The 13,944-nt window shown below is 33.5% G+C and overlaps 1 protein-coding gene across 1 annotated transcript in view; it reads left to right on the top strand.

Annotated features, from left to right (window-relative positions):
* Positions 1-13,944, top strand: part of LOC143223966 (poly [ADP-ribose] polymerase tankyrase-like) — a 177,741-nt gene that overhangs the window by 16,399 nt on the left and 147,398 nt on the right. The window contains 1 exon segment of the mRNA XM_076452436.1: positions 4,837-5,410. Within this exon segment, the coding sequence (XP_076308551.1) occupies positions 4,837-5,410 (574 nt within the window).

The following is a 13,944-nucleotide window of genomic DNA, read 5'->3' as shown; positions in this document are numbered from 1 at the left end:
AAGTAGATTTGGTGTATCTGGATTTTCAAAAAGCCTTCAACAATGTTTCACACAAAAGATTTATAATAAAAGTGATCTCTTTTAGGTGTGGGGATGAATTATCTAATTGGATAGAAGAGTGATTAGATGGAAAAAAAAAACAGAAGGTTGTTATAAATGGAAATCAGTCAAACTTGGTTAATGTTACAACTTGGGTACTTCAAGGCTCAGCCTTAAGTAGGACCTTTGCTCTTTTTGAGTTACTCAAAGACTTAGATGGAGAAATGGTCAATATATTACTTAAATTTGTTGAAGTTGTTAAGGACTTGGGTGTTGCTTGCTGTAAGGAGGATACTGTTGATTTACAAAAGGATTTAGATCACTTAATGAGTAGGGCAAATAAATGGTAGAATAATTAGAGGGGATCTGATTAAGATTGTAAAATGAATTGATTGCATTATTTGTTTTTCATATTTCATGACATTAACAGTTGGACTACAAATTTTGGCAAGGTAGGAGTGCTATTCTACAAAGACAGTTTTATTTCTCTAACATGGTGGCATCCAGACTTTCCTACCTTTACCTAGTTACACATGTTGCCTCAGCATCATGCCCCTTCTTCATCTAGGGGTATCATCCCTTGATCTCCACATGTGAGATTTATCTGGTCCATTGCTCCTAGGCCCATAATCTCTGTCTAGCATTCTTATCCTGTTGTCCTTTCACTTTGTCCATTATTGAAAGTGGCATATTTTTGTTGTTGGCCTATCCACCATTTCTTCCCTTCTGTTGTGACCCACTTTCCTGTTTGTTTGTTTTTATTTTCCTTTTTATTTGGTTGTTTGATCATTATTTGTTGATCTCCACCATTGCTAGAAAAAGAGCAGACTTTACAGTACATTTCACCTTTCTAGTTACCACAGGATATTTTATTCTCCTATCCTCTCCAATATTTTCTGATCTTTCCTTCTTCACTGATTTCTCATTTGAATCTCACACCTCATTGAGATGTTACACATTTTTACACATGCCCTTTTGGATATACAAGACTATTTAATGTATTATTTTGTTTATTTGGTAATTTAATATTGAACTTACTTTTAACAACATTAGAGTTAAAATTAATTATTTTAAAGGTGATAATTATGAATGTTGGATTTGTAACACTGTATGAGTCGTACATTGTGTTTGCAGTTACATTGTTACTAGGCTTTAGTAATATTGTTAACACCACATTATTTAAACCTTCAGTTCTCTTTACTGTAACTGAGTACTGTTGAATCAGCTACTGCTTGCATAGTTCAGAAAAAATTTAGCCCTCTATGAATAAAGTATAAATATAGGTGGCTTGTGAATGAAAATAAAGAAGTGTTAAGTGATATAGTGCAGTTCAGTCAGAAAATTAAATAGTGAAAGAAAGCATGAAGTTAGCCAGCATGTGAGTGATTAGGTTTAACAAATGATATTTTAAAGTAAGATTCACAGTTTAATAGAGATAAGGAGAATAATTTGTCAAAGGGTTTTATAAAATAATTGAACCCATTTTTGTAGACTTTGACAAAAAAGGAGACAATTATTTGAAGTTCAGGATACACCTGTGGTTATCCGAGGGGTTGCATAAGTATTTACTGATACTATTGTGATAAGAGCAGAGAAAAGTAGTTTATCTTGTCAGTTGGATTCTAAAGTAATTGAATCAATCTAAATGGACTTTTGACAAGAAAATAGAATTATTTAGAGCTTGAGATGCAACTGTGATATCTGTCGTGAAAATAATTTTTTTTATATAGTCTGACTTATTTTGAATATATTATTTTGAAATAAATGGGTTATATTCTGTTTATTTGTGGTTTAAATTTTCATATTTATAAAATGCTTATGTGACCCATTTGAGCTTCTGGCTTTTTGCTCTTTCTGCTGCTTTTTTCTTGTTAATTACCTCATTTTCTTTATTGTCTGTGGTTTCCTAACTCAGATGTCTATACTGTTGTTGCTTCTTGCACAATATTCCAATGCACTTCTGTTACTGGACTGTTTTTCTTCCCAAGTTTCCAGCTTCTTGAGAGGGTGACCATTTTTTGTTTTTTCTTCATTCTCCCTACCTTCTATCTTTCATCATTTAGTTTATGTGACTCAGGTTGGCTACTATGTACAGTTTTAATTGTTTGGTGTTGTTTGGCATGGATTTCTCTCTTTAGGGATCTATAATTTTCCATTTCTACTCTGTGTCCTCTCAATTTTTATCCTAACCAGATGGGCTCATCAGATCCTCCAATTGGTGTAGTCTTCTTTGGTTGTTGTTGCTCACAGGGTCTTTCACATTTCATTGCATCTGCTTTATCTCTTGTATTACATTCTTACTTCTTAAGTGATCTTCTTCAAGCGGGTATGTGGCTAACTCCCCACTCATTATCTTCATTGTTGGACTGTTTTGCCTTCTGCAGGATTTTAACACCTCTCAGCTGCCATTCCTCATTTGACCAATTATCTTTGAGATAAATAATTTAATTTTTTTTTAATATCCCTTTCTGTTTAACAGGATCCACCATGTGGCTGTGTTGCCTCCTAGAGTATTCTTATTTCCCAAAACCCATATCAAGCCAGGGGTAATAATGGAAAATGTTCAACACATACAAATTGGCCATACTGCTTCCCACTGTTGAAATTAGTTTTTCTACAAGACCACTAGAAGTATCCAATTGATGTACAAAATTAATCAATTGTCCAATCCAGACTGTATTATTCTGTGGGCTGTCATATAAAAAGCTGACACCAGAGATGTGACTGCCCAATTCTTTTGCTTGCATTTGCCGACATTTAAAAATAGGATCTCACAGTCTTGCATTTCACTGTTTTCAGAAAAAGGTTTTTCTTGGCATTGATAGGGATCAAGGCACTTAATGTAAACCTTTGTAATGGGTGTTCTCTCTTCAGTCTTCAAGTGGAACTTGGAATACCCTTACCATTTACCAGTTCCTAGGTTTGGAGAGTTCATCACTGAATGGACCCATACAATATGATGAAAAATAGCAAGAGGTGGTAACATTGTCAACATAATGTAGCTCACTCATTGAACAGATAGTGTGCTTGAGTCTGGCCATGTCAGTCAAGATGAGTGCACTTCTTATGGCCTTATTGTGCCCTAACCACACTACACCTATTGGCTTGCTAATCAATTGTATGCAAGTACTTGGATGGTCATATTCTCATTTCAACCATCTCTGTGACACTTGCAGCTTACTTGCCTCTCTCCACTTGTCATTCTGGGGAAGAAGAGTATTCCTTGACAAAGAAAAAAACATCCTTAGATGTTCTCCTTAAGGTGCTTTCTGAAAGTTTTCTTCTAGGTTTAATTTTACACTGGTCCCTCCATCAATTTAATGCGAGATTTCAGGTATTCTATCTGTGGAGGTGATTCATCATTTTTAAAGTTCACTTTTCCTAATCTGAAAGTGTATTTCTGAGAGATACTCACTTCTTCACACATTCCTGCTCACCCTCCCCACTTCCAGTGCACTTTTTTCTTGACTCATTTAAGAATGAAGTTATTTCAAGTGCAAGTGCTTATAGGAGTTACTATGCATGAAGGTTGCATTGTCTTTCTAACTGGTGGTGAACTGTTGTTACATAATGATGTCATCATGCACTGGTGCAGTTCACATTAAAGATATGAATTTTAGGTGGGAGTTAGTTCAAGGCTCGTGGTATGCAAATCACATAGGCATATGCATGAGAAACATAGCTGTTCTCTGTGAGGATATATCTGTTGGAAATACATTTCAGATTAGGAAAAATGTTACTTTTAGTTATGTTCTGAAAACATCTTCACATGAAGTTTTGAGTGAAAATCTCATCATAAATGCTATAACAATATGAAATTTATGTATTCATAAATGAGACTTTCTCAGTGATATCAATCTTGTTAAGTGTATAGTTTTCAAACTATTTGGTTATGTAATATGTATGTATGCAAGCAGTAAGCTTGTAACAAGTTAAATGATAAAGTTGTTTTAGGTGTTTTCTACTTTTTATATTAATGTAGACATTTTCAAAGTTTGTTATTAATTTTATGTAGTTTTAAATAAAACTGTTAACTTGATTTTATTCTAGCTTTTCTTTGATCCTTTGTTTTTCTCTAGAAATAATAGTTGTTCTGTTTGTGGGAGGTATTGCTGTAATTCTGCTCTGTTGTGCAAGAAGATTAACAACACCTTCACTGGTAGAGCAGACAATATCTAAGGCTAAGCCTTCTATGTATTGAATGAAAATGACCAGTCATGTGGATGTTGTTAATCATCGTAATTAAATCCATGATTTTATCTGAAATAATAAACATTAGGTTTAAACAAGATCTAAAGTGAGTTGGTTGACAGGAAGAGATCTTGAGGAAAAGAAATATTCTGATTAGTTCATAGGTTTAGTAGTAGACAGTGATATAGTGTATGGTAAGAAAATATGCATCATGCTATATTTGTCCATTGATTTGAGTAAAAACTGCTTTTATTTTGTCTTACATATTGTATTCAGTCTGTTCATTACTTTGTTTAGTCTCAGTTCATTTACTTAAGTTCAGACTTATTTTGAATTTATCCTGCAAGTACTCCCATTATAAAACAGGTTTATCTCACACTACCCAGACATATAGACTTTAACATATAATGTATATATTTGTATGACAATCAATATAATGCCCTTTAAATATATCTGTTAATCTATTTATTTAAAAATTAAACCAGTTGCTTTTCTAAAAATAACTTGTAGTTGCATGATGAAAATTAGGATAAATTATAAAATAAAATAGTTTGGAGTATAAATCCAGTTAACAATAAGAAAAAAAAAATCTTGTACTTTTCACAGGCTGAAAAGTCAGATCAACAGTTAAAAAAATTTCCATCTTCTAGTCAACAAAAACAAGCTTCATGTCTTTCTACTAGTGCCTTCTTACCTTCTACAGTCTCTCAGTTAGCAAAAAGAAGGTCAACTCGACAGTCATCCTCCTTATCTGGACAAGCTCATTCTTTTGCATCTTCTATGGACAGGAAATTCCAAAAAGCTGCTATACCTACGCCATCTGTTTCTCTTTCATCTCAATTAACACCAACATTACTCACTTCACAGTGTTCTTCTACTGCATCTGATGTCGTACTTACCAGAATTATGTCTCTGAATATGGCAGATCTAAAAGTGAATCCAACTAAATCACAGGCACCATCTTCTAAACTACATCTTTCCAACTCAGAAAGGAAGAAACGGAAACTATGCCCTCAGACAAGCAATGATTCCATCTCATCTCTTGCAAGTAAAAGAATTCGTTTACAACATCAGCCGTTCCAGTCACCTCCTCTTATTTCCCAGCATGATACTACTAAATCTTCAGATGACAACGTGCTCTTCAGGAAGGGAGAATTTCTAGCTGTACGCAATGAAAATGGTATTTATTTAATCTTCCTTTTTAACTGATTACAGCTTTTAATTTACAACCCTTCATAAGAACTGTTTTATCATAGTTAATTTCAGCAAGAAAAGGAATTTTCATCAATAACAACATATCAGTCTTTATTTGTGAGGTAGGATATTAAACAAGATTTATTAAAATATTAATATTCATAAACATTGTTCACTATTCATGGAACAAGTAGCTGATACCTTGTGAAACTGTCAACAACCCTTTGAATAAAACTACCACCTATACTGTACATTTCTGTAAAGCAATCAGTGGGTTTTAACTTTTTTTCTTGTAATATCTTTTGTCATTTGATCTTATTATATTCAACTTTTAGTTAACACTTGATGTATTGTTTATCTTACTTTCATTTTTTAATTTCATTGAAAAAAACATTTTTAAGATTGATTCTTTAGCCAAATTACAAGATTTTGAAACAAATGTTTCAGAGTGTGTAATATGCTTTCTTGAGAGGAATGTTCTCTTGTGTTATTAGCCCACTGTTTCTGTTTCAGTAATTAATCTTAATTTTGTTAATATGAAAATGGACAAGGTCTAAGTAACAAGGATATGCCAACCTTCTATTGAAAAACAAGTTTGAAATTATAATATTGCTACTTTCCATGAAGAGGTTTTGGGAATCTTATTGGATGCAGTATATGGTATCCAAATTTCTTAAACTTACAAGATCATACTATTTTTCATAGGAATTGTCTTATTTTCTTTAGATGATAACATGGCAACTGCAGCTACTCAAACACTGAGCACTGTTACCACCATTGTATATTATGTGGTTAGTTCTATGGTACATTCTTCATTTCAGATCCAAGCCTCTTGTTTCTGTAATATCTGTTGAGTGTGCCATGTCTTTGTCTATCTCTTTCCACAAGCTGCCTTTGGTTCTGATTCTTATGTCCATGATAAGGCTAAGAGAACACCCACTTTTATGCTTCACTGTTCTGATAACTCAGATATATGGTATTTGTTCTTCAATTCAATTTATTTATGTTTTTGGCCTTTGGGTGAACTTTTTACTTGCACTTTATCTCATAAGGTTTTTCTCCTGTTTTTCTCATGCTAGATTGTTGAATTATTGCATAACATTTTATTCTGTCCTTCATATTGATTCTATGTTGCTACATTTTTCCCTAAATTAAGACACCCTTTTCTATGGTCTGTAATTGGATTTATTCCTATTTTTTTTATTACCTCTGTATCTTGTATCTATTTTTTTTCCCTGCTTGAAGAGTTTATACTCTTAATGTGACCTTTTCTTTTTAAATCTGAGCCTCTATATCTTCATTATTTGCTTACACACTTTCTTAAATTGTTTTCCTCTCTACCATGTTCTCTTGAGACTCTGTATCACAACCTTAACAGCTTTATCAGGGAAATTTCCTGTAATGTGTTATTCTTGCTGCATCAACATTATCAATTATTTTAATAATCTTAACACCTCAATCAGATTCTCTCTTCCTCTTCATTTTCCAAGGGGAAACAAGATTAGAAATCTTATTCTTTGCTTGTGTGACACCTTTTTTTGTCCCAAGTATCATTCAAGTAGCCTTCCTCTAAACCTTTTCAAACAGTTTAATGTCCTTTCAAAGAAAATGACCTTGGACTGAGCACAGTATTCCAAATGTGGCCTTGCCAGTGACCTATACAATAACATTATAACCCTTAGAGGTGTGTAGATAAATCCAAAATCCTATTTGTCCTGTTTCTAGCAATAGCACATTGTTCAGATAACTTGAAGATTGATCAACTGGAACACTAAATTTCTTTTATTCCATAACATTGTTAAAGTTACTCCCACCAAATTTATACTCAACTTTCAAATTGTGATATTCCACGTACATTACCTTCTATTTATTACAATTGAAAGTCATCTGATATTTATTTTCTAACTCACCAAATATTCGAAATCCCCTTGTAAATCAGTAGCATCTTCTTCACAGCTGTCATCATCCAAAACTTTAATATCATCATCAAATTCAAGTAATTTATTGACTGTTTCTTCATTTTTGTTGTTGACTTAAGGTTCTAACACTGACCCCAGAGGTACTTCACTTGTGTCATTAATCTAGTTTGACTGAACTCCATTTATGATACCCTCTAGTTTTTTCATCTATCCACTTTTCTGTCCAATGAGCCAACATATCCCTCACATCTATAAAGATTACTTTTTGATATGACACCTTTGTCAAATAATTTTCGAAAATCTAGATATATCAAATCTACAATCCTGCCCCTATCCACATAAGCTGTAACCTCTTTTAAGTGTCAAAAGATTAGTAAGGCAAGATTTTCTTTGCATGAAACTATTTAAGAACTTTTGAAAGTTTGTTAAATTAGTTTTCAAAGCATTTTTTACCATACTTTCAAAGATATGAGACTAATAGGCCTGTAATTACTGAGACAATTTTATAAATTTCCTTGCAAAAGAGGAGTAACATAAGCCAACTTCCACTCTTCTGGGATGTGTTCTCTATTCAAGGACTTAAAGGAAATAATAGCAGATGGCTTTTCTCCCAGTGGGATGACAGTAAGCTTACAAACTTGCATTGTTAAAATCTGAGGTGCATTTCTCCACATTGGCCTCAGCAGATAGCTTGTTGTGGCTTTACTATAAAACAGGCAAACAATTATATAACTCATATGTTCAGACCTTAACCATTTTCATAACCCTTGGATAAATATCATTTGGTTCAGGAGATTTATCATTCTTTCAACTTCCCAATTTTTGCTTAACAAGCTGAGAATTAATGTAATTATTTTGTTCAGTCCTGTTTTCATCTAGCAACTGACAATGATGAGGAATATTGTGTAAATCCTAATTAGTAAAAACTGAAAAAAGTAAATCTAATAACCCAGTCGTGCTATAATCATCAGATATTAGCCTAAAGTTATCATCCCTCAAAGGCCCTATTTCCATGAAAAACACAAAAAAAATATCTGTATCATCAATGACTATATGTATGTGTACATGCTCAAGACATTGGAACTCACCAAGTGATTGATGTTGCCTCATAGAAAATATTTCTCTTGCCTGAAATCCTCATAAGGTAGGGGATAACATAAGGTGTTAAGCCTATATGCCTCTACACACTGCTTACTATTTAGATGGAGTTTGCAACAAAACTGCTTGACAGTTTATATTATTTTACCTTTTAAGCTAAAAAAAAACAGTATCATATGAGGTTCACTACTCTTTCATCATGCCAGCTCTTGTTTATTGGAACTAATTACACAGTCTTTTCATAATGGGACCTTATGCAAAAGGTAAGTAATTTCTATATAGTTTATATACCTTTCTGTGTTCTTCTCAACACACATTTTTTCCTCTCATTTTCTTCAAGTGGAATGAGAGGATCCTTGCTTGCCCAGCACCAAACTACTGGGGAGGTCATTCTAGAGAGCTCACATTCAGGTTTGTATAATCTCCCTAGTATGAGACCAAACTGATTAATCCCTCTATCAGAAGTGGGGTATGAAATTTACATGAAAGATTATTATAGACCATTTCATGCACTAAAAACCAAATCCTAACATTTTGAGTGATTGCAACCAACTGGATGATTCTTGCACTCTTCTTGGGATGCAGGTCTGAGATTATTCATCCTTGCACACATTCATCTTCATAGGTACTTCATGTAGATATTTCTCAATGTATGGCTTGATTTATTTCACTATTCATAATACACATACTTAATCTGTTAATACATTCTGCTCATCTTTTTGACATTGTAGCACCATGTAGGAATTTCTTTTGATGGCACTTTTCTGCACCACTTCTTGTAGTAGGCAGTGTTCCTTATTTAAGAAGGATGTGGTCTCCCACTGAGTTGGCAGAGTTGATAGCCCATTGTGTAGCTTTGTGTTAAATTACAAACAAACTCCCATTGAGTGATTCTTCCATTCTGACACATTCCATTAGTTTTCCCTTTCTGTTGCTATATTCCCAAGAGTTACACTGGCCCCTTCATCATCTTATGAATACGATATTTTACCTGTTTGTTTTGTGGAGAGGTGCAGCACATTTTTATAGATAATATTTTACTTACCTGAAAATGTATTTTCAATAGATATATTTCTACAGGACCACTCACCTTTTTTTTCCATTTCTACTTGCCTCTTTTTGCCTTGTCAAGAATGAACTTTTTATATGCACAGAGAGGGAATACTGGACATGAATGATGTTGCTCTCTTATTGGTGAAAGGATATAGTCTAATGATCATTATATCATAGACTGGTGCAGAGGTGAGTGCTCCATTCAAAGGCTTGGTGTATGTGAAAAACATTTTAGCAATTGTATGAGGTATTAGTTACCAGTTTTGTGAAGGGTGAGTATCTATCCGGCATACATTTTCACTGAGGAAGATACTAATATTACTCACTTTTGAAGTTAAAAACCAACACAACCTTTTGGAAAATTTTACAATGTCTTTATCTATCTGGAATATCAAAAAATAACCTTTACTTTGACAAGAACTAGTATAATTTCTTCTACTTTGTTTTCCTTAAGAAGTATTACAAGCACCAAAGTACAGTATATTTTCGCATTTTGTAGTGATAACTAGAGGATTTATTCTTTATTAGGTACTCAAAACATAAATTTTGGAAAACTCAATTTGATATTTCAGTCTATGTATTAACAAAAAGGCAGAATCGATGACATAGTAAACAAATTAACTTGTATTAATAATTTTCTGAATTATTTATGTTTTACTGCATGGGTAAAAAACAAACAGCAAGATATTTAAGTTACATAAATATAATATAGAAGTACACTTATATTAATATGATACTAAGTTCAGTGATAGTACTTAACACTTGAGGAACAAGATAGTGTCCATTGTGAATAAAATAAAACTGTCTAGTTTGCAGATGACTTGCACCCTGCAAACCTTAAACATACATTTCCATATAGTCTATGGGAATAGTGATGCATATACCTTACATATTCACCATATAAATTTTAATTCATCAATCACATCCCATCTAAATCTGTTCTCAAGCAGTATTTCCATGGACTTGCAATGCCAGAAACTGAGTTTTGATATTGGTGGTGGACAGAGCACACATATAGCCTATTGTGTAACTTTGTGCTTATCTACAGACAAACTACCTAAATCCTTTGCAACTATGTAATGTCTTTCTTAAAATAATGAGTCAAAACTGAATAAACTACTCAGAGCCTAACTAAGGATTTAAAAAATAAAATAACATTTTTTTTTACTTATATTCAACATTCATGCAAGTGAATGTACAGCCACAAATCTATCTCCTTTTCCACTTGAAATAACACTAATCCTAGAAGGAATAAGAGACTGATTGACCAAAACACCAAAATACGTTTCTTCTGTAACACCAATTTATTTCTTCCTCCCATGGTGGTAAGTTTAAGTTAAATTAAGTAACCCACATTCATTATCTTCATTTAGCTTAATTAGCAGTCATTTGCCATTTGTTTGCCCAATACACAAAATTATTCAAATTCCTTCATAAAATAATAGCATCTTTTTCACACCTAAAACTTTAATATCATCCACAAATTTATTCAGTTTGTTTACCATTCCCTTTGATTATGTTTTACCCAAATGTGCATGGGGTCAGTCCCCATATTGGTGAAGGAATTTAACTATAATTCTAAATGTGTTAATGTGAAACATGGCAAACTTTTAGCAAAATGTAGAAGTTTGTTTTTATGCAACAGATAAGATATGTCACAAAAGTATTTGTTATCAAGATATGTCTGTGAATGGAAAATGCCAATGTGACTCAGACTTTTAAAGTTGGAGTGCAAACTGATGTTTGTGTGAAGAATGAAAATGCTTTAATGCATTGTTTGGTTTGTATGCTGCATTTTTATGACATTTAAAACCTTCAAGATGGATATCCACAACGTTTCCATATTTCTGTGCATTGTATCTGGTATTTACTCTACTGTGAAATGTTACAAAATTAGTAATGTAGGGTGTAATAAATAGTTGATAACTCTGACATGAAACACACAAGGGCATGTTAAATTGCACTTGTGAAAGGTTATAGAGTGTGTACCTTGACCCTCACACCTATGCACATAGAGTTAGTGTATATAAAAAAGAGTAAAGGTCATATTACAATGCTTAGAAGTATCACATTTGTAACTTAACTTCTTTGTGTAGTACTTTTTTTAAAAAATAAATTATAGTACATATTTCATTGAAACCTTTGTTGAATTCAGTCTTCAACCTAAAGTGAGAATATGTTGTGAAGTCAAGTTTGGTAGGAGGTTTAGTATCTTGGTCTAAAATATTTTGCTGAAATTGTTAATGAACTTCAAAAATCCAGATGGTTTCACAGCATGTTGGATTACAATTTTGCATGATTAGGACTTTGTTATAGTGCATCATCTGTGTATGGATCGAAATATGGATGGGTTATATTGCTTCAGTGTTAGACTTTTTCTATTTATGTAATGTCTGGTCTTTAACACCTTGTGGGAGATAGAGCTGTTTGAAGCATTGAAACATTAAACCATGAAGTAAGAGATACTGCTAGTACATGTTGTAATTAATACTTTAGGAGCTTCTCCAAGAATCCAAATGTGGACTGTCATCCAGCAAGGTAAAACCTGGTCAGCACAACTAGAGGAAGGCAACATGAATGCATGTAACCCTTAGAATTTTTATGGTCAGTTATGAGTACAATGGTTCTCTTACTGTGTTGCAGCTAGTGGCCCTTGGAATTCTAACACAAGAAATTCTCCAAACATTGCATAATACAAAGACCAGATAGCACCACATTATTACTTGCACTTGTGCTAAAATTGAATGGTTATTCTTCTGGTTGTATTTGAATAAAGATATTCAGCAGTGATATGAATTTTGCGGTGATGCCAACCATTACAATTTGAGCGTAATCATTATGATTTTGGTGTATACATTATGACTATAGGCTCATACAGACAAATATTATGACTTGTTGCAACTCCCAAGTTATTATATATTATATAGACCTATACAATAAAGTGATAAATTGTTCCCCTAGGGCTTGAAAGGGGTGAAAAGAAAATTTCTAGTGAGATACAAATACATTTTGATAATAAATAAAAGACATAGTCCAAATGGCTACATGTGATAATCATGTTTGTGCTTGAAATAATAAAAAATATTTTATCTCCAACATCTACCAATAGTTTGAGTGTGGTGCTTCTCCATACTGGGCACATGGGGGAATCCATTGTTATGTCATCAGTGCTTGTCAGCCAATCAGCTCTCGAGTAGATGGGTATTTCTCGTTTTCTAAGCAGCATAGAAACACCAATGTGATCGTTCACAATATGGAAAAAAAAGAGGCCTCTTTCACCAGATTGTCTTGTTTCTGGTAAATCTAAAAGGACTAAAACTGTGAAAGGGCTCTGTCTACAATCATTACACTCAGTCATTTGAAATAGTTGGCATCTCTGATAATGTACATTGTGTGCAGCACAGGAAACAGTCAATGTTGTTAGGATAAACTCCAACTAAGAATTATTGGGTTTTCTCTACAGATATTGCTGGTCTACTCCCAGAGTCTGAGAGAAGTCATAAATACCTCCCTGTCACCATCAATTATTTAACAAAGTGAGCTAATTATTCATTAATCAGTGCATCTGCTCAGTCCATAGCTAATGTGTTGGCAGAGTACTGGAAAGCACAATTTGATTCCTGGAAGAGATCAACAGGGTTCAGGTGACTAATTTCAACATCCAGTTGTTCTCTGACATATGCAAAGCATTGGGTGTGAGGAAGAAGTTTTTGCCTTATCACTACTAGTAATATAGTTTAGAAGAATGGGTAATACAAACCTAAGTATATGCTTGCCATGTTTATAATCCCAACCAAACTTTGTGGGCTGAACAATTGCATACAGCAAACGTTCCATAATGTCCATAGTAACTTTTGGAGTGGTTAAGGTCTGCATTAATTAGTTCACATTAATTCACCTGTCAACAATTTGAAAAAGCTGCTTAGTGACAGAAATAGAGTTTTGACAAGAAGGTAAAAAAATGGATGTACCAGTGAGAAAATTGGGTCTGGTAGTGGTATGTATCCAGCAACACAGAAACAACTTGGATCCAGCTTGACCAGTCTTTACTTTATGCTTCAACAGTCTGGAATATTAGTTAATGAATTACAGTATGTTATAGGCATAAAAAAAGCTCATAGATCATATCAGTAAGCTGCATCTGTATATCATGGATAAACCTCTTGTATATTGACTGGATGAGAAATCAAAAGTTGAGACCATCAAATTGGAGGAGGACAAGGATGGTGTTTCAAGTCATACTGACTTACCCAATGAGGGTGAAAGAGCTGAAAGTACTTATGCAAATGTTCTCAATGAGTCAGGTGTGAAAATGCTGAAGTTAGAGGTAAAATACTGCTTTGAAAGTTAGCTAAGCCATGATATCAGCAAACACTATGGGTGGGACTAGACCATCGACATCAGCTTTGACAGTCACTGACTGTAGCATTGCTGACTAAAAAAAAAAGTA

This window comes from Tachypleus tridentatus, chromosome 8 (assembly GCF_004210375.1).
Source record: "Tachypleus tridentatus isolate NWPU-2018 chromosome 8, ASM421037v1, whole genome shotgun sequence".
In the NCBI taxonomy this organism is placed as follows: Eukaryota; Metazoa; Arthropoda; class Merostomata; order Xiphosura; family Limulidae; genus Tachypleus; species Tachypleus tridentatus.
This window is presented reverse-complemented; position numbering and strand designations above follow the sequence as displayed.